Here is a 25,613-nt window from a genome sequence, read left to right as displayed (position 1 = left end):
GCCCCCGCCCCCGGGCCCAGCTGCAGAGGCCTCGGCCTTGGGCGTCATCAATGCCTTAGAGGTGGGGATTGCTGGGCCCCAAATCTACACCTTGAGGACTCCCAGCAGCGGAGCCACGCGCCTCCCGGCGAGCGACCAGGGCCGCAGCCCCACCGCCCTCTCCCTCCCACGCCCGCTCCGCCCCGCCTTGCCCCGCCCCCGCGCCGGCCACGCTGAGGAGGGGCGGGGTTTCCGCTTCCGGTGGCAGATTGTTGATGCCCTCGGCTGCTGCGGTGGCGACGGGGCGGTTGGGGAGGGGCTAGCAGGGAAGGCAGAGGCGCAGCAACCAGACAGCGGCGGGTGCTGCTGAGGCGATGGCAGAGGGGCCGGAGCAGCCGCGAGGCCGCCCCCCGGGACAGGGCGACGGTGACGGGGACCGCGAACCCGTCCCTTCCCTGAGAGGCCCTCCTGCCGCTGCCGCCCCGGCCCCCGCCCCACGCCCCCGGGACGGGCCGCCAGCCGAGCCCCAGGCCCCGGGCCGGCCTCCCGCCGCGGGCCTCCCGCCCCCTGCGGCGGCCGCCGGGGAGTCGGAGCCGCTGCGCGAGCCCGGGATGCTGGAGGAGGCGGCGGCCGACCCGGGTGCGGGGCCGCGGGAGAAGCCGGCGCGGCTGAGCGCCCGCGAGTACTCGCGGCAGGTGCACGAGTGGCTGTGGCAGTCCTACTGCGGCTACCTCACCTGGCACAGCTGCCTGGCCGCCTTCCCTGCCTACTGCGGCCCGCAGCTGCCCGCGCCCAGCTACCCCTCGGGGGGCGCCGCCCCCGCGGCCGGGGCGCCGCCGGCCCTGCCGCTGGGCTACTACAGCCCCTTCTACTTCCTGAGCGCCGCGGCCCCGGGGCCCGGGCCGGGGGCGGCTCCCGGCAGCGCCTCTCCTGCTCCAGCCCCAGGCCTGGGGCCCCGGGCTCCTCACGTTCAGGGCGCCGTCCGGGCCACCCCAGTAACGAGGGCGGGGTCCGCCGCCCCTTCTCGAACCCCGAGCGAGACCGGGCGCCAGGCAGGTGAGCAGCGCGAGCGAGAGGCGGGGCTGCGGGGCTCTGCCGGGGCGGCGGGGCAGGGTCGGTTTTACACGCGTAACTGCTGTGCTCCTCCGAGGGGCGCTCCTCCACTCGCGCCGGTGCCCAAAGTGCACGGCGGGCTATACCGTTTCTTTTCCTTTAGGCCCGGCGTTCCGAATCGATGCCCTTACTCCTGTTAACGCGTGTAAAGGAATTTCTGCTGCTTAAATTATCCTCTTGATTTCCACGCTCTGGAGAATGAGATTCACAGCTGAATTCTCAGATGGCAAACCTACGTGGGGGTGGGGGTTAGGGAGTTGACGGCAATACTGGAAATAACCAGGCGTGGATTTATTATAGAATATGTAATATAGAAATAACAATTCTATATTTTATATTAGGTACAGTGGAACTGATGGATAGAAAAGGAGATTTATGTAAATACAAATGGAGTTATGAACCTTTGGGCCTAGCTGAGTGATCTTTATGTTGTCTGTTTATGTCTGTATGGGAATTAGAATATTTTGCATTAGTTATAGTTTTTCATTTAGTTTCTGTTTATTCAGCTTACATATATATGGGATTAGAATAAGTTTCTGAATTTGATCCCATTCAGAATTTAGTATGACAGATTGATTTATTACATAGAAAGCAAAACAAACTAAATGAGTAAGAGATAACACAGGGATTTACTTTGTACTAATTTTCTATATATAACATTGGTTTTGTGTCATAGGCTTGTGATCACCTGGATTCTCATTTGAGTCCCTAGTGAAATTCATGGAGTACCTTAAGTAATTAAATTTATCTGTGAAATCACTTTTTAAACAGAGGTGAAAGCAAACTTTTAAATTCTTCATAAATAGTGGAGTATGCTATATTTTAATAAAATGTACTTTCAGTGGAGCCAATGCTAGTGCTTGTTGCAAGGTTGTTGTTTTTTATTAATAAGTTGTATCTTGACTTTACATTCCCCATTTGTTTACCTAGGTTGGGTCCCAAGGCTTGTGAAATTATTAGTTTTCCTAACTTTTTTTTTTTTTTTTTTACAGGCAGAGAGTATGTTATTCCATCCTTGGCCCACAGATTTATGGCAGAGATGGTGGATTTCTTCATTCTCTTCTTTATAAAAGCAACTATTGTCTTAAGCATTATGCACCTCAGTGGAATAAAGTAAGTTAAGATTATTTGCAGGAAGGTTTATTAAAACCTACTATCTAGAGATCTCATTTTGTTAAGTTCTTTTTATGCCTGCATGTGACTGTATGGATAATTGGTTTGCCAATGTCATGATTTCTTTATAGGAGCTTTGTGAGATTTTTTTTCTTGTTAGTTTTAAGAAATAACTACAGAAAAGAGAATAACACTTAATAAATTCTGCCAGATCTGTGGGAATCTCACCTATCAAAAGTAGGTAAAAGGAGCCCAAAGCCTGGCTTGATTTTATTCAGCTATTTTCTTAGGCAGAACTCGTTTCCCTCTTACTATGCATAAAGAGGTTTTGGTAGATGAACTATTAATAATCAGCTAGATGGCATTTCCAAATGGGATTGCTTATACTATCAGGAAAGTCCCCAAGTGAACTGCAAAGTAAGCCATTTGTTTAAATAATCCCCCCTTCACATTAATAATCATAGTAATTATTACTCACTAAGTACTCTCTACATGTTAGGCACTGAACTCACCTCTTTTTTTCTTCAGAGCCTTAGACTGTAAATGCCTGTCTCCTCCATGAATGTCCCCTCCTCTAGACAAAAAATATCTCCTTTATTGGGCTTGCTGGGTACTTTGGCTTAAGTAATTTAAATTACTTAAATTTATCTGTGATTTCCATGAATTTCACTAGGGACTCAACTTTGGTACTTTGGCAACTTTAGTCTTCTCGCAAAGCCCCTCTATGACAAGGCGAAGGAAGGGACCCCTCACTGAGCCTTTAGATCCCAAGGCCAGCATTCTCACCCCTTTAATGCTCTAAAAACTGCTCTGACCTCAGTGTCTTCTCACCTCCCCCTTCCCAAAGAACAACTTTCTTTTGAGCTCACCTCTTTATAGGGATTCTTTCTTAATCTTACCACCATATGAACCACAAAGCTTAATACCTCCATTTTATAGAGATTGAAATTTGGGTTTACAAGAAGTTAAGCCCAGAATTTACTAAGTTACAAAGGTAATAATAAGTGACAGAATCAAGATACAAACCCTTGTAGTCAGATTTCAGGGCTCTTTCCAGGAACCTGAGTGTTACTGTGGTTCCTTCTCTCTCTTCCTCTCCTACCCTCTACATATCCAAATACCAACTCCTTTCTGTTGAATCTCCTGAATAGCCTTCAACCCAGACCATTTTTTATCATCATTGCTTTTCCCTAGTCCAGTTACTGTCATGCCTTGCCTGGATTATGGCAGAAGTTTTCTAACTGGTATCTCAGTCTTGTCTCCTGTTTTATCTCAATCCAGTCTCTGATATAAAACCAAAGAGATCATAAATTGATTCTGCTCCTTTCCTGCCTTAAAATCCTTCCTTCAGTGGTTCCTCATTGCCATCAGGTAAAGTTTTTTTTCATATGGTTTAACTTTAAGTAAGATGCCCTTATTTCTTAATCACTGTTACCACTCATACTTAAGATTTGAGTCATATCAAACTGCTTATAGCTTCCATCACTCTTGCTTCAAGTTTTTCTCCCTTTGTTAGTCCCTCTATCTGAAACTTCTCCCTTATTATTCTGGCTAACTTCTCTTCATCCTTCAGATCTCAGCTTAAATGTCACTTCTGGGGAGCTTCACAAGTTAAATGTGCCTGGTATGTGTTTCCATAGTACACTATAATTTCCTATCGCAAGTCTTCATCTCACTTTATTACCACTTACTATTCTACCCTCCCTGCTTGGTTAGAGTCCCATGAAAGCAGAGACCATGTTGAATTCACTCACCAGGGCTCGTACAGTGCCTGCTCATGATAGTGCTGCCTATTTGTTGAATAAGCTGTTTTGTGAAACACCTAAAGATTAGTTTAGAATTTGAAATAAAGTCTGTGACTAACACTAATGGGGAAAAAAATCAATGCAACTGCTCTGATAATTCTTTATAACCCAACACTATTATTTTGTGTAGGGATATCTCTAAGTTTGCTATGCATTATATAATAGAAGAAATAGATGAAGACACATCAATGGAAGACTTGCAGAAAATGATGGTTGTGGCTCTTATATACAGATTACTAGTTTGTTTCTATGAGGTAAGCTACTGACTTCAGCAAATATTAATATTTAACTGTCTAATTTTAGTTTATCAACCCAAAACCAGTGGAAATTTAGTTAATCATGTATTTGTCAAATGTCTACTTTTTTCAAATTTTCTTGAACATAAAACTTCTCAAGTTAAAAAAGAAACACCTTTCTGCCCTGGGCACCAGTGTGGCTCAGTTGGTTGGAGCATCATCCCATGCATTGAAAGGTTGCCAGTGTGATTCTTGGTCAGGGCACATACCTAGGTTTTGAGTTCAGGTCCCTAGTATGGGTGCGTACAGGAGGCAACCATCTCTCTCTTTCTCTCTCTCTTTTTCTCTTTCTTCTCTCTCCCCCCTCCTCTCTCTCTCTAAAATCAGTAAAATATATCCTTGAGTGAGAATTAAAAAATAGATTTATTTTTAAAACTTTCTGAGTGGAGACATTTTATAATTTCGTTGTAATATATTTTAGTCTCATGGTCCAAAGATATATTTATAAATTGGTTGTGGAAATTGAGATGTATTTTTCCATAGAAACAACTGGTTCATAGAGAAATATTATAGTAGACAACTGGTAGTATTGAAAATGATCTCATATCTTCAGTAATACGCATTAAAAGGTTAACCTTTGAGTATTCTGTGAAATTCCTCCAACTTGAAATTTTTAAAACATGAATAATATGGCAGGAAAACTTAACCTTAAAATTGGTGTGGTTGAGCCCTAGCCAGGTACCTCAGTTGGTTAGAGGGTCCTCCCAGTATGCCAAGGTTGTGGGTTCAATCCCCAGACAGGGCATATACAGGAAACAACCAATGAATGCATGAGTAAGTGGAACAACAAATCAATGTTTCTCTCCCTCCCCTCTTCTTTCTCTAAAATCAGTTTGAAAAAAATTAAAATTGGTATGGCTGAGCTAGTAAATTATTTTTAAATTATCCTTCTTTCCTTAGATAATTTGCATTTGGGGAGCAGGCGGAGCCACCCCAGGGAAGTTCCTGCTGGGGCTTCGAGTTGTGACATGTGACACGTCAGTGCTTATTGCACCAAGTCGGGTTTTAGTGATTCCTTCCTCAAATGTTAGCATTACAACGTAAGTTCTTACCTTAATCTACTATATACTTATAAAAATGATAAATTTTTAAGTAATCAATACAGTTTATAAGTTATACCATTTAATATAGTATTTTTAAGATGTTGGTATTTTTTCTTTATGACATACTGTAATAAATGGGCTTACGTTTATTAAGTTTAAAACAAGAGTTTGAGTGTTTTTCAATTACAGGGGTCCTCAAACTTTTTAAACAGGAGGCCAGTTCACTGTCCCTCAGACCGTTGGAGGGCCGGACTATAGTTTAAAAAAAAACTATGAACAAATTCCTATGCACACTGCACATATCTTATTTTGAAGTAAAAAAAAAAATGGGAACAAATACAATATTTGTATTTGCATGTGGCCCGCGGGCCGTAGTTTGAGGACCCCTGGTCTAGACCTTTGGATAATGAATGGGTCAATTACTGATCAGTCTCCGTTTGGTAATACCTGTCATCATGCCATTAGCATAAGCAGTGAGAGTTTTGGGAACTGTACATGCAACCTGCTTGTAATACTCCCAAGAGGCTGTTAGCATCTGCCTCTAGGGCAGCGGTTCTCAACCTGTAGGTTGCAACCATCGGAAAACACATATAGCATATCAGATATTTACATTACGATTCATAACAGTAGCAAAATTACAGTTATGAAGTAGCAATGAAAATAATTTTATGGTTGGGGGTCACCACAACATGAGGAACTGTATTAAAGGGTCGCGGCATTAGGAAGGTTGAGAACCACTGCTCTAGGGCAAGGTACAAATAGTGATAAATGGAAGTTGTGGAGGGGAGTAGGTGGTAATCATTTGAGCAAAACAAGATACTGGCTGGAACTGCTGCCAGAATGATTCAGAGCTGGATTGTTAATAAAAAGGAAATATGAACAAAACTCTAGAAACTTACTTTTGCTGACATACAAAATTTCCTTATAATTTTGTGTTTATAATAATCCTACTGTTAATGTCAGTAATGGCTAATGTTTATTGAGCATAAACTTAAAAACAGTGCATATGTATTAACTAATTAAATCTTAACAACCTTACAAGATAGGTACTATATGTACTCTTACCCCTTTTACAGATGTGGAATACAACTTGTGATTGCTAGAACATGGATCTAATTGCTAGTCTGGATCCAGAGCCCACTCTTAGCCACTGTGCTTTTCTGTAGCCTTTGAAGCAGAAACCTAACATTAGTAGGATAAGTCTCCATTCTAAGCTATTGTTGAAAGCCTTTAAAGCTTTTTTAAATCACAGGATCCCACAAAAAGCTGATAAAAAAATACACAGTAATTTAAAATGTTAGTGCTTCATAAAAGGTAGAAAATGAGACTGCAATAAGCATACTGAGTTTAGAAGATACAGAAACACAGGAATGGATGACTATAGAAAAGGCAAGGCCCTAACCGGTTTGACTCAGTGGATAGAGCATCGGCCTGCGGACTGAAGGGTCCCAGGTTCGATTCCGGTCAAGGGCATGTACCTTGGTTGCGGGCACATCTCCAGTAGAGTGTGTGCATGAGGCAGCTGATAGATGTTTTTCTTTCATCGATGTTTCTAACTCTCTATCCCCCTCCTTTCCTCTCTGTAAAAACATCAATAAAATAAAATATTTTTTTAAAAAGGCAAGTAAATAGTTTTCTTCTGGCAAAATACTAGAAAATACTATAAACTTTAGTTCACATTGTAAGACATATTACTGCTTTTCATGTGAAAGTTCTAGTCTTTTATGTTGATGAAGTCTTTAGAACTAGCTGAGATGGTTTGATAGGATACTTGAAAATAACTCAGATATCAAAGGTAAAATTTCTCTCAATTATGAATGTTTTAAATACATACTTTGGACTTGATAGGAAGATATTCGTCTGTATGTGGTGTGTATATAAATTATCTGATATTTTTTACTTCCTTTATTTTTAGGTCCACTATACGAGCATTGATCAAGAATTTTTCTATTGCTTCTTTTTTCCCTGCTTTCATCACACTGCTGTTTTTTCAGCATAATCGAACAGCCTATGACATTGTAGCAGGAACCATTGTGGTAAAAAGAAATGGGGTCAGATGATGCCCCCAAAAGCCCTGAATTCCATACTTTCTGGAATAATGACAAGACTAAATTATGTATCAAGGCCATCAGTATCCCTGGGTTACGTTAATTGATGATTTAGAAATTAAAGCAGTCACTCCAGTGTGATACAGGTGACTATTCTGAAAGTATTGATTTTACTTGAATGCCAAAGAACTTTTCCAGAAGAAAAACCTGTTTGAATTCAAGTGTTAAAATTTTAGATCAAAAAGAAGTCAAGTGGTTTCATAATCAACAATGGACAAAATATACTAGGATCTAAGGCATTAGAATTTGCTGTGAAAGCATTTTCAGCTTTGAAATCTCTAAATGAAACTTTAAGAATTTATTTTGGTTTATCCCAAAATGATGGAAAATGTCCAGTTGTGTTTTATAAACACATTATTCATCTTTTAGTTAACACTTCTTGGGAAAATTGTTGTCTTCGATTTTGGGGGAGAATGGGGACACAAATTTGATAACTCACTTATCTCCCATCCCAGGAGGTGGTGAGTTCGCCGCAAGAGAAAGGGGCAAGTGAGGCAGGCCTAGCAGATCCCTTACCTAAAGTTTTGAAATCTGCACTGCAGTTTACTGTGGGAATGATGTAACTTTACAACTATTGTTAATGCTTCGATATGTATTTTGGGGCAGAGTTTTGCATGATGATGAAAAAGTATTGTCATTGCTATATTAACTTTTTTTTTTAAGAGAAGCTAAGTTAATGGTTGCTTTCAATGGGGAGGGGGGGGTAATTTTTCATTGTGCAAGTATTTTCAGTGCTCCAAATCAAACTATAAATATGGGGGAGGGGAATTACTTCCATAAAATTGTTGCATATTTACTGTAAAAACAATATTCCCAGTATGTGTGCAGCATGAAGTATTAGTGCTTTTCAGTGTTCTGAATATAACTTCTCTCTATACACAGGATATCAACACACTAGTTTCCTTTTAAATTTTATATAGTTCCATAACTTTTGAAACGACAAGTTAAATAATCCGAGTATTTCATGAATACTGGTAACCTGTGAAATATTAGCAATTTCCCCATATGGACTGTTCTAAAACAAGGAAGAGTAGCATTTCCAGACATAACTCTAAGTTCTTTGGTTGTGTGAGCCAAAAGCTTGTGTTTTGGGCCTGCCATGGATGATGTTTTGAAGGAAAAGTTAAGCTAAGTAACACTGTGTATTGCTATTTTAATTTATTTTCCTATTGAAGCAAAGTTGTTTCAAGTGTGTGGTTGCTTTTGTTAGATGATCCAGTTAGCTGTGTTGAGATACACCTGAGCTAAAAGTTTTGTTTCTTAGACATTTCTCCAACTCTGATAATCTTCAAAAAACAAAACACTAAACTGTGTTGGACAAGTTCATAAATAGATTGCTTAAAGGGTCATTCTACGCTTTACTTTTGGTGTTAAGTTTATTAGCAAATGGAAGACACGTCTATCACTGTATCAATTTTTAAAGTGGGTTTTTTTTATATTTAAAACTGAAAATATTCACATTTAATGGTTATAGAAACCTTAACAGTATCCTTAATACCCTTTGTAAAACTGCATAAACCATGTTTTTCAAAATAAGTTATATTAAATACATCATCACAGATAGCCTGTCAGTTAAGTGTATCATAGTATTAAACAGTTCATTCACTTGTAACCTCTGGGAAGTTGTGATGGCCCTTCACAATAAAAAGTAATAAAACTAAAATTTTATTAGACTAGAAATTAGGAAATGTTACATAAACTTACCACTCTAAGTTTACACACACATTTTTGGCGCTGATTGAAATTCAAGTTGAAATGCCCTTCAGTCATGTTAATTCTGGAATTTACCTTTAATGTATCATTTCCTCTCAGGTATTGGATGGTTTACCACCTAGGCTGTTTTTATTTATATAGTAAAACAGAGCAAACAAGTAGTCTGGTTTGTTATACTTAAAACATTGTACATATGTGTAGATTCATTTAGATCCATCTCAGGATTCAAGTTATACTATATAACTATATAGTATTATTTTGTCTGCTTTTATAACAAAAAAAAATCCAACTCTATGTATGAATTCAGCTCTGAGGAAAAGATTTTGATTCCCAAATAATTGAAAAAGTGACAAAACAACGGGGAGGATGGAGGAGCCATTTTTTCTCTTGGAGTGGTGAAGAGTGGAGAATCCCTCTTTTCAGTACTTTCTATTTATTTAGTATATGTCTTATAGAAATGCTGATTTTTCTGTGTCAAAGTATAATTCTCATGCTGAAGCTCTAGCCTAAAGGCAGAAAGTTATCTTCATAGTACAAACATTATTCATCACTTTTGTAACATAAACAAATAATGAAACAAAAATTAGGAGTTGAGCTGAGCGAGAACACTCTATGAATGTCCCCTAAAAACCACAGGCCTCTAGGAAATCTCAGTACTCATTACCAAACATAACTTGAGTGTCTAGTTCATCTTGGGAAAGTCTGACACTTATATTCACCCTGGGCCTAGAGTAGGTATGTGTGAGTGATGGCAAGCCTTGTTTTTAGACTAATCTGTGACCACAGAAATAAAGCCAACACTTCTTAAAGTAAGCCTTTAAAATATTGCCCAACTGATACTTGAGTAGGACTGGTTCAGAAGTTTCTTCTTTCTACCTAAACATTTACCTTCCAGTTTTACCCAAATATGTAGGATTGGGGGGTAGAGGGGATGTATTATATTAGAGGGCCACTTTGTCTGAATTCTAAAAATGCATCTTCAGTGTTTTTTGTTTCAAATGGTAGTAAAATATTTTAACTCTAAAAAAAAGATGTTCCTTTATGTTTCACTAATGCATAAATATTTCCAGCAAAAAGAAGGTAGGAGTTGGAAATTAATTTGTTACTTGGGAATAAAGGGCTTTTTGAGAGGAATGGGGGCATTAAATATTTTCATTCTGCATCTATCCCAGGCTCTTGTTTCTTTTGAAGAATATTTCTAAATAACAGTATTCCTAAAATCTGACAAGTATCATTTCAATTACTTGCCATTCCCCACCTCCCATACCAAAGTTTGAAATTTTTTCATGTACTAGTACTTGACTGGGTGAAGTTTGTCATTTCAAACTGTATATATCCTTGCAGCCATTATAGTAGGACTTGATCCACAAATAATACCTGATGGCCTGGCCTATAAATAAATACAGCATTCTATTTTTAATAATTTGTATGCCACCAATTTGTATTCTTTGTCTCAATAAATACTTGGTCACCAATGGTTTTATGTTTTGCCTGTTTCATTGAGGTTTTAGAATCTCCAAAGGGAAGAACTTCCTTCCAAATACAGCTTTCTGCCTTCAGAGTGGCCACGGCAGAAATAGACTACCAAAATCATCACCCACTTTTGGAATATATTATCTTAGCAAGTCATTCAAAAGTTGCCCATAGATGATTAGGCTTAATGTTAAACTTTCCTTCTTTAAGTGGTTAACCACCTCAACTATCATGCAACATAGTAAGGGCCCATACACATGAGGAACCAGAAATTCAAGTCACATAACTAATAAATGAGTCAGCTGGGCAATTTAAACCTAGTTCTGATCTCACAAGCATTTCCTGTTCTAATCTTTATAAATCTAGAAGACAGAACACAAAACAAGTTCTTCAAAGGCAAAGATAATGAAGGATAAACTCAAATGTAGCTTTATGGCCTGGTCTGAGTCCTGTAGACAGACAAGGTGCTGTTCTGAGTCCAGCCCATCATGGAACTAGAGTGGACTGGACTTCTAAGGTAAGTGTATAAAAGTTGCCTATATTATCCTATCCTATATTATAAAAACCTAATATGCAAATCGACCGAACGGCGGAACGACCAGTCACTATGCCACACACTGACCACCAGGGAGCAGACGCTCAACGCAGGAGCTGCCACCAGGCCAGCCAAGGTCGGTGCCAGCAGGAGGCCCCCTGATTGCCCCACAGATCAGCCCTAATTGCTGGCCAGGCCTAGGGACCCTACCTATGCGTGTGTTTTGTGTATTGGGCCTCTAGTAAGGAAACAAAGGCACTGACATGGTCATACTGCAGCTGTGTGTAGCTGGACCCAACACACCCAGTTCTTTATTTTTACTATACCAAATTTGTCAATTTCCATTACACACACAGGCTAGCCTTTGTAAAATTTCCATTGAGTTTCAAACTTGATACATAAACAGACCCAGGAAATGAAATGGAGTCATGTCCTGCCTAATGATGTTTTGGTCAACAATGAACCAAATGTATAACAGTGGTCCCTAAGATTATAATGGAGCTGAAAAATTCCCATTGCCTAGTAATGAGACAGCCATTATGTTATAGCATGATGCATTACAACTGCCTACAGTATTCAATACAGTAACATGCTGTACAGGTTTGTAGCCTTGGAGCAATAGCCATGGTGTGGAGTAGGCTATACCATCTAGATTTGTGTAAATGCACTACATGATGTTTGCTCAACAATGAAATCACCTAATGACAAATTGTTCAATGTATCCGGGGTCAAGTAATGCATGACTGTACTAATAAAATTGAAGCAAATACAAATTCTTCCCAGGCTAAACCAGAAAGTTTAAGGCTTGATTATAAATTGTTAAAATTAGTCCACCACTTTTATTTAAAATAAAATCTTAACACAATTTCAGGGGAGAATTTCTAACAAATAATAAGCATCTGGGTGGCTCAGTTAGTTGGCACATCATCCCGTAAACCAAAAGGTGGCAGGTTCAATTCCCAGTGAGGGAATATACCTAGGTTGCAGGTTTAACCCCTGGTCAGAGTGTGTATGACAGGCAACTGATTGATGTTTCTCTCTCTCCCTAAAATCAATAAAAACATCCTCGGATGAGGATAAAGAAAAAAATAAGCAGCTAGCTTAAAGACAAATTTTCCCATTGTCTGAATTTTCTTAATGCCTGAAATCATAAATTACTCAAAACATAGTACTTAAAGTGGCAAGTCCTCCAGGTGCTTATTTAATGATGCAGATTTCTGGACCCTGCCCAGACCCAGTGAATTAATCTCTGATGAGGAGGTCCTAGAACAGTGATGGCGAACCTATGACACGCGTGTCAGAGGTGACATGCAAACTCATTTTTTTTTGGTTGATTTTTCTTTGTTAAATGGCATTTAAATATATAAAATAAATATCAAAAATATAAGTCTTTGTTTTACTATGGTTGCAAATATCAAAAAATTTCTATATGTGACATGGCACCAGAGTTAAGTTAGGGTTTTTCAAAATGCTGACATGCCGAGCTCAAAAGGTTTGCCATCACTGTCCTAGAATATACATCTAATACAAGTTATATGGATGTACATTTAGTGAGAACTACTGACCATCTTGTCTATTGACCAAATTATAGAAACAAACCTGATTATTCAATCTTTCTACATAAGGCTTTTCTCTCTTCAGAGATTGTTTTCAGTTAAAAACAATTCCTCCTCACCCTGGCTGGTGTGACTCAGTCAATTGGGCTTCATCCCATGCACTGAGAGGCTGCAGGCAATTCCAGGTCAGGGCACAGTAGGAGTCAGCCGATCTATGTTTCTCTCCCCCCTCCCTCTCTCTAAAATCAATATGAACATATTTAAAAAACAACAACAACAAAAAAAATACAATTCCTCATTGGTCCAGCATGAAAAGTGGACCAGTATTGTTTTGTCATGTTACCACCCTTCCACAAGCAGCCCCCAATTTTTACTTATGTATGGAACATATAAGCTATCACAGCCACAGGGAGTGTATCAGAAGTGGTTCTATAGCCTGAGCCAGTCTGATAAGGAGATACCTCTGCTGAGCTTGAATAGGGATAGGTTGGAAGTTACAGCTGCTACCATGAATGTACTCAAGTTGCCATATGCAGCCTGAGAATTTCAACCACTGAGATGGAAAAAACAAGTTCCAAGCCCTGTATACTTCAGTGGCCGGGGCGCAGATGATTTCATTTTTAAGAAAAGCCACTTCATGGCTTTTAGTCACTTATTTAAAAAATAAAAAAGGTACTAAGTAAAAAAAAAAAAAAACAACCTTTCTAGCGCAGCAGAATGACTAATTCCCATCCGTATGGGCCTAAAGAATGGCTGAGAATGCATGAACCTGCAATTTAGTTAGGCATTAACTTCTCAGCAGTGAAACCACAAATTTCCAGTTCACTTCTAACCTTCACCATCACAGATCCATATCAAATATGTATTATAATACAAAATTTCTACCCCCAAACCAGCATTTGATGATGGCCTAATATATTTGACTCTGAAAAATTATCTTTTCATTATAAATAACGGCAAAAACCTAAAACATTTTTAAAAGTTCTGAGTTTACATTCCAACCACAAGTTCAGCAAAATAAGCACAATATAATTGTGCATTCAAATTGAAGAATAAAATTACCAAATGTTGTCTGCCACCATCACCACCTCCTCTCCACCCAGCTCTTTTATGGACCACAGAAAAGAAATCCAGTTAAAAAAAAAATCACTAAAGTAACTTTTAAAAAGTTACACAAAAGGACCACTCAAGTTTTTGTGGGCTGCTGGGGCCATGTATCTCCAAGAACTCCATCAAAAACCAGTGTCTAGTCACCTATCAAGGAAAATACAAGTACAAACAGAAATGACTGTGTGTTTATTTCCAACTTTTAAAAATTACGTCAATTTATATGCAAAGTAGGCATGATTCCTAGCACCAGACAAAAAAGCAGGTACCTTTCAATATGTTGTAAATTCAGACACTTTCCCATTGACTTAGGAATTATCCAAATCACTTAAAAGCATTCTCTGAAGTTTATCTTCTAACTGACCTTTAATTAACCTTTATAAAAAGGTTCCCTTCCAGAGTTAACACTAGAACAAAAAGGATTTCACAATTTTTTATTGATGGCATTTATCCCATGGTTTAACATGTTAATTATACTGTAATAAACATGGCTTTAATATTAAACTTTTCCTTATTATCCAAAGTCACCACAGTCCATTTCAGTAAATATATAAAAATATATGCTTAATACTTTGTACAATACTGGTTTTTGGTCCAAACAAAACTGGATCAGAAAAGCCAATAAATTCACTTTAAGAATCCCCAATTTTTTTTTTTAAGATTTCCAAATGGATTTAGGCAACTTTGAATAATGGGATTTACATAATAAAATCTGAGACAAGACTAAACAAACAACAAAAAATTCTAACACAAAATTAAAATTTCAAGTTCACAGATTTATGTTATGCCAAAAAGTACAGAAACAAAATTGTATTTACACAAGTTTCATAATAAAATAATGGAAAAGGCAAGACAGGTGATAGAAGAATGAAAATATAGAAATAGCATATAATTATTAAGTGGAGAAGGAACTAGAGCTAACAAGTCCTTAGTATAGACCATTCTTTAATCAGGCTTCCTCTATCAGAAAATTTTAGTACACAATACACCCAAACTCACTCACTTCACACATACACCAGCACAAACTCAGCATAGAAATCATTCATTTCAACATCCTCTAATCTATACAGAATTCCTCAGATATAATTACAATATCAATGCGTTCCATAAACGCATATCAACGCACATAATGGTGCAGACGAAGAGGTTCTATACAAAGCCATTCACTGAGCAGGCTCCATTCCTGAATTCAGCCAGCCTAAGCCAAATCAGTGAATAATCTGCTGGATCATAAAATATTTTCGCTGAAGAATCAGTCATCAGTCTATTATTTATTTTTAAAGGGCATGGCGAGAGGTGAGGGCAGGGCTTTTGTAAAGAAACAAAGAGGAAAATTCCAAAATCAAAGAAGTCCTTAAGCAGATTGACTTCAGGGTAACTCTGGCATGTAGTACAATCCAGTATCTAAAAGCAGGACACCAGCTTTTGTTAAAACTTGTGTATACCACCACTGCAACATTTATTTCCTGCGTCTAACAGCAGTCTTTATCTTGCGACCAGAAACTGAAGTTCCAGAAGAAGAGAACATATTTTTCCCATTTGACCTGTGAAAAATAAAAACTTCAAAATGTGACATGATGCACAAAATTTTAGTCATAATATAACTCTAAATGTGACCAGTGACAAGGGGGGAAAAGAGACATTGTTCAAGTAAACAAATTTCCTGCCGCACGGGACACATACACACCCTGCTCTTTTTTTCAGGCTATGATCCTCCCACACTATAATATGGTAAATTGATATTAGAGAACATACTTGCCTTTACCTGAACTACACTGCACTTGGTGCTTTTAAAAACAGAACACACACACATTCATGCACAAGCACACGTCCTTACCATGCTAAATTCTCCATTTCAACAAAAAGTCTCTTACCCCACTGTAAATGACGCTGACGGCTGATTAAATGGAAAGCCCGAGCCAGAAGGCTGGGCTGGGGCTGCAGGTGTGCTCGGATTTGCCCCAAATTTGAATACTCCTGACGGATTGTTGTTTGTGAAATTGAAATTTGTAGTGCTGCTGCCAAATTGGAAAACTGAACCTACAATAGTTAAAGCAAAAAAACATTAAGATAAAAGTGACAGTTTTTTTTCTAGAAAGGACTCTGCCCTTTAATGCAAAATACAGTGAAGGGTTAAGTTCTCTTATGACCACTTAAAGAAAACCGAGTATTTTCTCCACTGTGGATCTTCAGAAAGTCCACAATGGAGAAATGCCTTCAAAATTATCAAAAGGATTTCCAATCTAAACCTATATTCAACCAAAAATCTTACCAAACATGGGAGCAAAATAATGATCCTTCCAGAAATGTATGGTCTCAAAATTTTCTTCCCTGAGTACTTAAAAAAAAAAATCACTGGAAGGTCTGCTCTATCAAAACATGGAAGTGGGAAGAAGACACCAAGGAAAGAGAGATGCTTTTTTAGAAAAAGCTACAGGGAATCTCCAAGATAATTGGTAAAAAGGATCCCCAAGACCTTAGTTAAATAGTAAGCCTCTATAGAAAGCCTGGTGGGAGGAGCAGTTTAGAAAATCCTGGGAAACTTCTTTCAGATCCTGAAAAACAGCCAATGCACTTGAAAATATTGAGAAGAGATCTATGCAAAGAGGGAATCATTAACAAAGGGGGAATCATTAATGCCAGAGAAAACAAAATTTTGTGTGGGAATAATCCCAGTAGACCACATGGTATTTGCATACTCAGAATATTGATCTAACTGTACAGTGTGACTGTATATGTCATTATAGGGTGGGGCAAATGTTCCTATGGAAAATAACACAATTAATAAGTAACAATGCCCCACCCTGTATAATACATGTGATTAACTATATTAAAAGAACAAACACAGAAACATTTGTTTAAATATACAAGTGAAAAGGTTTGTGTCACCAAACAGAAGTGTCATGAGACAATTCGGCTGGACTGTCCAGGAAGAGTACTAGAGCTGAGGCATAAATTCCTGAAGTAAATTTGATCACAAAGAGGATTAGAAAACACCACAGTTGAAATCTAGGCTAGAATGCCCCAAAATCCGGAAGGGGAAAAATGGGATGGAATGAATCCAATATCTAATTCAAAGAGTTAAAAGATACTTAATGTGCCAAAGTTGGGAATGTGGTTTATAGGTAAGACTAAACATACACTTCTCTAGTCTACTGAGTATGACAGACAATTCAAAAAAGGCATGCATGTTTCAAAGTTCAAAGAAAAATATCATATGTAAGACATACTAAACCTAAGTACAGATACAAAGTACATAACTAGTACACACACTCACCAGAATTTGGAGCTGTTCCAGAGCCAAATGCAGACTGACCAGGCTGCTGTCCAAACACAGGAGGCTGGCTACTGCTTGACACTGTCCCAAAAGTAGGTGGTGCAGGCTGAGAACCAGCAGAAAATAAAGCTGCTGAAGATGATAGAGATCCAAAGCCTGGGGGATTTGGCTGGCTGGCACCTTGACTTTGTCCAAATGTTGGGGTCTGGTTAGCACCAAATGCTGGACTGGCAGATGGTGCTGAAGGTCCAGTGCCAAACACAAAGGAGCATCCTACAGGCCCAAAGAATTGTGTAAATCACAAGGATAGTTAGAGATAATTCTCAAGAAATCTCTAAGAAGCCAAAAGCAAATTCAAAGCTTCCTTTCAGATTCTTACCTTGCTGGAAAAAATCCCACCAAGTTTTGAATAATGATTGTAAGAATTGTAAGAACGCAAATCTCTTTATCATTGTTTAGCAAAACTACACAGAATCCATATAAACAAAAACTTCACCCTAGCCGGTTTGGCTCAGTGGATAGAACGTTGGCCCTTAGACTGAAGGGTCTCAGGTTCGATTCCCGTCAAAGGCACGTACTTCAGTTGCAGGCTCAATCCCAGTAGGGACTCATACAATAGGCAACCGATCAATGTGTCTGTCTCTCTGTCTCTCCCCCTCCTCCCTTCCACTCTCTTTAAAAATCAATGGAAAAAGTGTCTGGTGAGGATTAATAAAAAAATAACACCAACAAAAAACTATTAACAAAACTCCCCATCTTCATAGTCAAAAAATTTTAGATGGAATATATCGAAGACAACAACTAACCTCATCAGAAATTTAACACATGCAGAAATCAGCTAATGTTGTATCATGTACACACTGCACAATGAGGACTAATGTCTCATAAAATAACCCATGTCTGGTTACTTACTTGCAAAAACTAAAATAACACTCTTGCTGAAATGAGAAAAATTGCTCTCAAGAGTTAATTCTATTAAACTTAAACACAAGATGTACATTACACCTTAGAGTGAATAACTACAACATCCCTAGTATAGAACAGGTAAAGGCACCCATGCCATTTTGTAATAAGCTGCCATATTAATTCCTAAGAGTTGATATACTCATAATTAAGGCCAATCCAAGTACACAAATGGGTTTTTGTTCTTTTTAAAAGTACCTGAAGAGCTAGATGTGGTTGTAGCTCCAAAGTTAAAACCAGAGGTTGTAGTATTATTACTGCTGGCTCCTGGACCAAAGACAAATGGGGTAACAGCTGTACCCGAGCTGGATGTGGTTGCTGGTTTACTCTCTTGAGGAAACAGCAAAGATTGTTGAGATGTACTGGATTCAGCAGGGTTACCAAAGGCAGAGCTGCTCACAGGATTGTTGGCCTGTCCAAACACAAAGGCACTCGCTGGAGCACTGGATGAAGAGGTGGAACTACCAAATAAGCTGCCACCAGTTGAAGTGGCTGGTGTACTTGAATTAGAGGAATTGTTGTTCAAGAAACTAAAAACTGGCTTTGCTCCACCTTGATCTGTATGACGAAAATTAAGAAACAAACAAAAATTTGTAAGAACAAGTAATCACAGAAAGCATTTTTTCCTATCCTACAATCTAAGAAGTCATTAGAAAACAGACATTTTTAATATAGATTCATTTGTGCCCTAGCCTGTTTGGCTCAGTGGATAGGGCATCGGACTACGGACTGAAGGGTCCTGGGCTTGATTCTGCTCAAGGGCACATGCCCAGGTTGCAGACTTGATCCCCATTGGGGGGTGTGCAGGAGGCAGCCAATCCATGATTCTCTCTCATCATTGATGTTTCTATCTCTCTCTCCCTCTCCCTTCCTCTCTGAAATCAATAAAAATATTTAAAATATATATACTACATATATATATATATAAATTTATTCATCAAATGGGCATATCTGTTATATTAAATTTTGATGTAGTCAAATACATTCATCTTTTATAGATTTTGTCTTAATAGGAAAATCTTCATCATTCAGATTACTAAAAATATGCCTTATATCCAAATTTAACTGTATAGATACTGTGTTTGGATAACAAATTCAGACAGTGGAAGATACCTGAATCGTATTTACTTTTATAAATATAATTTGCAACTTATGTTAGCAGGATTAAAACTTTAATTTAACCAAATGATAGCTAATTTTCCTGTAGCATGTATTGACTAGCGCATCCTTTCCTCACCTTTATGACATATTAAATTCCAAATTTTTCTGATACAGTTATTGTTACTAAATAGATTTAATTATTATAGCTTGACAGTATGGTTTGATATTTAGTAAGGCAAACCTATCTGTGTGCCTGCCCTTCTCCCCAAAATTTTTTGTGCATTTTCCTTTTATATAAACTTCAAGATCCACAACAATTCCTCTAAGAACTTAAATTATATTGGGGGTTGGGACTGGGAGGAAGAGAAATATTCTCACTCAGGAACAAGTATTAAATATGTTTTTATTATGTTAGCATGTAACAGGTTCTGTAGCTTTTATAAAATACAAATTTAAAATGTTAGAAAATACAAATGAAATATGTTGTCCAACACTTTACTGCTGATTTTGGAGGAAAGCTATTGACTTTTATATGATGATCCTGAATCCAACCACCTTATTGAAGACTTTTTTTGGAAACTGTTCCAATAATGTCTCAGTTTCAATATGGTCTACTAGACATGGCTGGTCACTTTATTGTAAGGGCATTAGCATGGGTTAGGAAAATGGAGCTAAAATTTTAGCTCACTTTCAAGTCAGTATAGAGGAGGGTTAAGAGGTCTATTTCAATGGAAACAGTATAGAGCAGCAATCGCCAACCGGTGGTCGGTGAGGTCCGAAAGATTGGCGACTGCTGGTACAGAAAAAGCCCATGATTACATTTGGTTAAACCCTATCTAATTTTTATTCCTTTCCAAATAATATATAATTTAGCTTTTATTTTCTTTAAAGGGTGTTTTTAAATTTCCAAGTAAAAATTCAATACACAAAAAACTCACATCTATTTGTTGTATTTATACTGTTTTTTAGGTTTAATTTTTATTTTGATTGTGTTTCCAATTTATTATTCCAAAATGGACATGGGTGTTCAACTTGATTCTCTGCTTATCTGAAAACATCTATATTTTGCCTTTATGTTTGATGAAATTTGGCTGGTTACAGAATTCTAGGTTCAAAGCCCATTTTCACTTTGAGAACACTGCCCTGTTTTTAGCATCTGATGTTACAAAATGGAAGTCTGATGCTAATATAACTTTATTCGTGGCAAACAGCTTTTTTTCTCTCTGAAAGCATTCAGGATTTTGGCTTGGTGTCATGAAATTTTACTGGCTTTTGTCAATGAGTGGACTACTTCCATTTTTAAGACCAATGTCTCTCTTTACATCTAGGAAATTTTCTTCTATCACTTCTTTGACAGTTCCTTCACGCTCTCATCTTCTAAGCATTCTTATTCCAATGTCACTTGTGAATCTAGCTTGGATCAATCTCTCTGTACTTTTGCACTGTGCCCTGAAAACTTCCAGTTCACTAATCTGATTACCAACTATGTTTTTTCTGCTCCTCAGTCCATAAAATGATTTTGTTTCATTAACATTTAAAAATGCTATTTCATTTTTTTCTTCAAAATTTAAGTTTTCATAATTGCCTATTTCTCAGAGATTAATTATATTTGTCTATGTTCCCTTACATGGCTGATAATGACTGGTTATCTCTATTTGTAAATGAAAGCCTACATATAAAAATTTCATTAGTTAGAAAATATTCACGTGCATAAGAAAGAATGCCTATTTTCCTGAATAGTATATGCCAATTCTGATTATAAAGCTCACAGAAGGGAGAAAGACACAAACAAATGTGCAATATTGTGGGCTTTCCATTAGAACTATTTTTCTCAAAATTAGATCAGTAAATCATCAAAATCATGAGGGACTGGAGAAATTAAACCTGAAAATTCTAGATTACTTTCCTGAGAGTTCTGTTACTAGTCTCTCTTACATGTTTAGTGTAAACCATTCCTTGACTTTCTGAGATATCAAAGACACCTTGTAAAAGAAAATGTTTAATACTTACCAGCTGTAGTACTGGTTTGAGCTCCAAAAGCAAAAGTGGCCTTTGCTGGCTGCTCAGACTCCTTCTCAGATGGTTTTACCATACTGAAACTAAAGGTCGACTTAGAAGAACTCTCATCTTTGGTTTGCTCTGAATTCCCAAAGGGAAACACTGGTTGACACTTTGGCTCTTCATTGTCAGCTTTCTTCCCAAACACAAGAGAAGTAGAAGTGACAGGCTCTTGCTTCTCTTCTGTCCTTCCCAAAGCAAACAATGAGGCAGATGGCAGAGGGGCAGGTTCCATATTGCCAAAAGGGAACCCTCCTTTGGTGGCAGGCATTTCTTCTTTTTTCGCTTCTGACGTCTTACACGGGAAAGGAGCCACTGAGCTACTCTTGGTTTCGATAGTTCCAAAGCTGAAGCTACTCTTGTTCTCAGAGGTCACCACAGTGTCAGCAGCAGCAGGAGTGGGGTTAATAACACCCGTACCAAAACTAAAGCCTGTAGATGAAGCTTTAGGCAGTTCCTCTTTCTTTTCTTGCTGCCCAAGATTAGTCATCCCAAACTGAAATGGGGCTAAAGCTGGATTGCTTAAACCAGAAGAAAGTCCAAACTTAAAATTATTATCATTCTTACTGTCCTTTTTAACTTCTTCCGGTTTAGAATCAGATGAAACTCCAAATTTAAAATCTCCTACTGGTTTAGAAAATTTGAAGCCTTCACTCATGGGGTTTAAAGACCCAGAATCTGATGACATACCTATTTTAAAGCCTCCTTGGTCTCCAAATTTAAAATTTCCAGTGCTTGGTAAAGTCTGAGAAGGCTCAGAAGAGGATGACGGTATACCAAATTTGAAGGATGAGGATGCTGGGTTTGAAGATGAGGAAGATGTGCCAAAGCCTTCAAAAATACAAGACACCAAAAAGACACTGAGTTAATGTTATCCACTCAAACAAAATGCAAACCTTGAAAACCAAAGGGACATGCGAATAACTCTGAAAAGGCCTATTTTGAAGAGTATTAGCAATGGCAGTAAACATAAACCAAACTGTCAAAAATTCAGCATGAGAACTATATTCCCAATCCTCAGCAACTAGATACACCCCCTTTCATCTGGCAGAGATTTGACAAGTTTGATAAAACAGTATTACTAGGAATAACAGACACTTTATACATTGCAGGTGGATGTGTAAATTAGCACAAAGTTATAAAAGGCATTGTGTCAATATGTACCGAAAAATTACAAACACATTTCCTCTTAGTAATCCTACAGCTATGTCTTTTTTTTTTTTTTATTAAGACAAACTAAACTCAGAGCCATACAAAATGCCATAGACAATCTGGGCAGCTGTGAATGAAGAACAAATGTATGTCCAAGCTAATGTGATAAAATCAAGGAAGCACAGAGGCAGTAGGGCATTTAGTCAAACAAGGTAGAGAGATAAGGATGTGCAGAATCAGAGTATATTTTCTTATGATATGAATAAAGAAATTTTGAAAGAGTAATAAGACTAACCATAGCCTTTTGACTGGTAGGAGAGGAAAGATTAAAAATAAGCCAATGGGCCAGATGGCTTCACAGGGGAGTTTTAGCAAACATTCAAGGAAGAACTAAAACCTATCCTCCTCAGACTACTACAAAAAATCCAAGAGGAAGGAACACTTCCAAGCTCATTCTATGAAGCCAGCATCAGCCTAATACCAAAACCAGGTAAAGACAACACAATGAAAGAGAATTACAGGCCAATATCCCTCATGAACATAGATGCCAAAATCCTCAACAAAATCTTAGCAAATCGGATCCAGCAATAGATCAGAAAGATCATACACCATGACCAAGTAGGATTTATCCCAGGGATTCAAGGATGGTACAATATCTGCAAATCAATAAACGTGATACAGCACATAAACAAATTGAGAGAAAAAAACCAGTCATATCAATTGATGCAGAAAAAGCATTCGACAAAATCCAACACCCATTTTTGATAAAAACTCTCAGCAAGGTGGGAAAAGAAGATCTCAACTAATAAAATCCATATATGACAAACCCACAGCCAACATCATACTCACTGGACAAAAACTAAAACCATTTCCCCTAAGAACAGGAACAAGACAAGGATGCCCACTCTCACCACTCCTGTTCGACATAGTCCTGGAAGTATTTAGCCATTGCGATTAGGCAAGAAGAAATAAAAGGCATCCAAATTGGAAAAGAAGAAGTAAAACTGTCCTTATTCGCAGATGACATGGTATTGTACATAAAAAGCCATAAAGACTCCATCAAAAAACTATTAGATTTAATAAATGAATTCGGCAATGTGGCAGGATACAAAATTAACGCCAAGAAATCTATGGCATTTCTATACACCAATAGTGAAGTTACAGAAAGAGAGACTAAAAAAACAATCCCATTTACCATCGCACCAAAAAAACTAAGATACCTAGGAATAAACTTAACTAAAGAGGTAAAAGACCTCTACTCAGAAAACTACAGAGCGTTGAAAAAAGAGATAAAGGAAGACATAAAGAGATGGAAGAACATACCATGTTCTTGGATTGGTAGAATCAACATCATTAAAATGTCCATACTACCCAAAGCAATCTATAAATTCAACGCACTTCCCATTAAAATACCCACGGCGTATTTCACAGACCTAGAACGAACTCTCCAAAAATTCATCTGCAATAAAAAAAGACCCCGAATAGCTGCAGCGATCCTGAGAAAGAACAAAGTAGGTGGGATCTCAATACCAGGTATCAAGCTGTATTACAAAGCCACTGTTCTCAAAACTGCCTGGTACTGGCACAAGAACAGACATATAGATCAATGGAATAAAATAGAGAGCCCAGAAATCGACCCGAACCAATGTGCTCAATTAATATTTGACAAAGGAGGCAAGAACATACAATGGAATCAAGACAGTCTCTTCAATAAATGGTGTTGGGAAAATTGGACAGATACATGCAGAAAAATGAAACTAGACCACCAACTTACACCATACACAAAAATAAACTCTAAATGGATAAAGGACTTAAATGTAAGACGGGAAACCATAAAAATACTAGAGGAATCCAAAGGCAACAAAATCTCAGACATATGCCGAAGCAATTTCTTCACCGATACAACTCCTAAGGCATTGGAAACTAAGGAGAAAATAAACAAATGGGACTACATCAAAATAAAAAGCTTCTGCACAGCAAAAGAAAGCATCAACAAAACAACAAGAAAGCCCAATGCATGGGAGAACATATTTGCCAATGTTATCACCGATAAGGGTTTGGTCTCCAACATTTATAGGGAACTCATACAACTTAACAAAAGGAAGATAAATAATCCAATCAAAAAATGGGCAAAGGACCTAAATAGACACTTTTCAAAAGAGGACATACAGAAAGCCAAGAGACATATGAAAACTTGCTCAAAGTCACTAATCATCCGAGAGATGCAAATCAAAACAACAATGAAGTATCATCTCACACCTGTCAGAATGGTTATCATCAACAAATCAACAAACGACAAGTGCTGGAGAGGATGCGGAGAAAAGGGAACACTCGTGCACTGCTGGTGGGAATGCAGACTGGTGCAGCCACTATGGAAGACAGTATGGAGTTTCCTCAAAAAGTTAAAAATGGAACTCCCATTTGACCCAGTGATCCCACTTCCAGGAATATATCCTGAGAAACCAGAAACACCAATAAGAAAAGGCATATGCATCCCTATGTTCATAGGAGCACAATTTATCATAGCTAAGATTTGGAAACAGCCTAAGTGCCCATCAGCAGATGAATGGATTAGAAAACTGTGGTACATCTACACAATGGAATACTATGCTGCTGTAAAAAAGAAGGAATTCTTACCATTTGCAACAGCATGGATGGAACTGGAGAGCATTATGCTAAGTGAAATAAGCCAGTCAGTCAATGAAAGAAAAATACCACATGATCTCACTCATTTATGGATAATAAAGACCATTAAAAACTGATGAACAAAAATAGATACAGAGGCAGAGCAGCATTGAATAGACTGTCAAACTACAGCAGGAAGCCTGGGGAGGGTTGAAGGGGTAAGAGATCAACCAAAGGACTTGTATGCATGCATATAAGCATAACCAATGGACACAAGACACTGGGGCGGGGGGGGGGGGGGGGGGGGAGGCTGGGAGAATGTCAAGGGGAAAAATAAAAGGAGACATTATGTAATACTCTTTGTAATACTTTAAGCAATAAAACAAAATTTAAAAAAAATAAGCCAATGGGAACGAGATAGACTTTTCACTGTCAATCTCGTCATAATTTGATTTTTTTTTAAAAATATATTCTATTGATCCTTTACAGAAAGGAAGGGAGAGAGACAGAGAGTTAGAAACATCGATGAGAGAGAAACATCAATCAGCTGCCTCCCACACATCTCCCACTGGGGATGTGCCTGCAACCCAGGCACA

General features: G+C 38.3%; 2 protein-coding genes across 5 annotated transcripts in view; one reads left to right on the top strand and one right to left on the bottom strand.

Moving 5' to 3' along the window:
• Positions 1–263: 263 nt before the first annotated feature.
• FAM8A1 (family with sequence similarity 8 member A1) lies at positions 264–10,645 on the top strand. The gene is made up of 5 exons (XM_070405686.1): positions 264–1,035; positions 2,085–2,205; positions 4,141–4,264; positions 5,207–5,346; positions 7,265–10,645. The coding sequence occupies exons 1-5, from the start codon at positions 354–356 to the stop codon at positions 7,407–7,409; spliced, it is 1,212 nt and encodes a 403-aa protein (XP_070261787.1). The 5' UTR covers positions 264–353; the 3' UTR covers positions 7,410–10,645.
• Positions 8,973–25,613, bottom strand: part of NUP153 (nucleoporin 153) — a 79,826-nt gene continuing 63,185 nt past the window's right edge. For 3 of the 4 annotated variants that reach the window (XM_070405682.1, XM_070405683.1, XM_070405684.1), the window contains 5 exons: positions 21,193–22,071; positions 18,280–18,639; positions 17,119–17,391; positions 15,716–15,881; positions 8,974–15,385 (listed from right to left, as the gene is read on the bottom strand). In XM_070405682.1, coding sequence (XP_070261783.1) covers positions 15,301–15,385; positions 15,716–15,881; positions 17,119–17,391; positions 18,280–18,639; positions 21,193–22,071 — 1,763 coding nt within the window. In that variant the 3' untranslated portion in view covers positions 8,974–15,300. Of the gene's footprint in view, positions 15,386–15,715; positions 15,882–17,118; positions 17,392–18,279; positions 18,640–21,192; positions 22,072–25,613 lie in introns of all 4 variants that reach the window. The other variant, XM_070405685.1, reaches the window with a different exon arrangement.

This window comes from Myotis yumanensis, unplaced genomic scaffold, assembly GCF_028538775.1.
Source record: "Myotis yumanensis isolate MYYU_CA2020_CCGP unplaced genomic scaffold, mMyoYum1.0.hap1 SCAF_2, whole genome shotgun sequence".
Classification (NCBI taxonomy): Eukaryota; Metazoa; Chordata; class Mammalia; order Chiroptera; family Vespertilionidae; genus Myotis; species Myotis yumanensis.
This window is presented reverse-complemented; position numbering and strand designations above follow the sequence as displayed.

Excerpts from the sequence above, each read along its gene's own strand:
- FAM8A1 (XM_070405686.1), top strand. The coding sequence starts at position 354 with ATGGCAGAGGGGCCGGAGCAGCCGCGAGGCCGCCCCCCGGGACAGGGC. Across the intron at positions 1,036-2,084 it reads CGAGACCGGGCGCCAGGCAG|GCAGAGAGTATGTTATTCCA; the intron begins GTGAGCAGCGCG and ends TTTTTTTTACAG. Across the intron at positions 2,206-4,140 it reads ATGCACCTCAGTGGAATAAA|GGATATCTCTAAGTTTGCTA; the intron begins GTAAGTTAAGAT and ends TATTTTGTGTAG.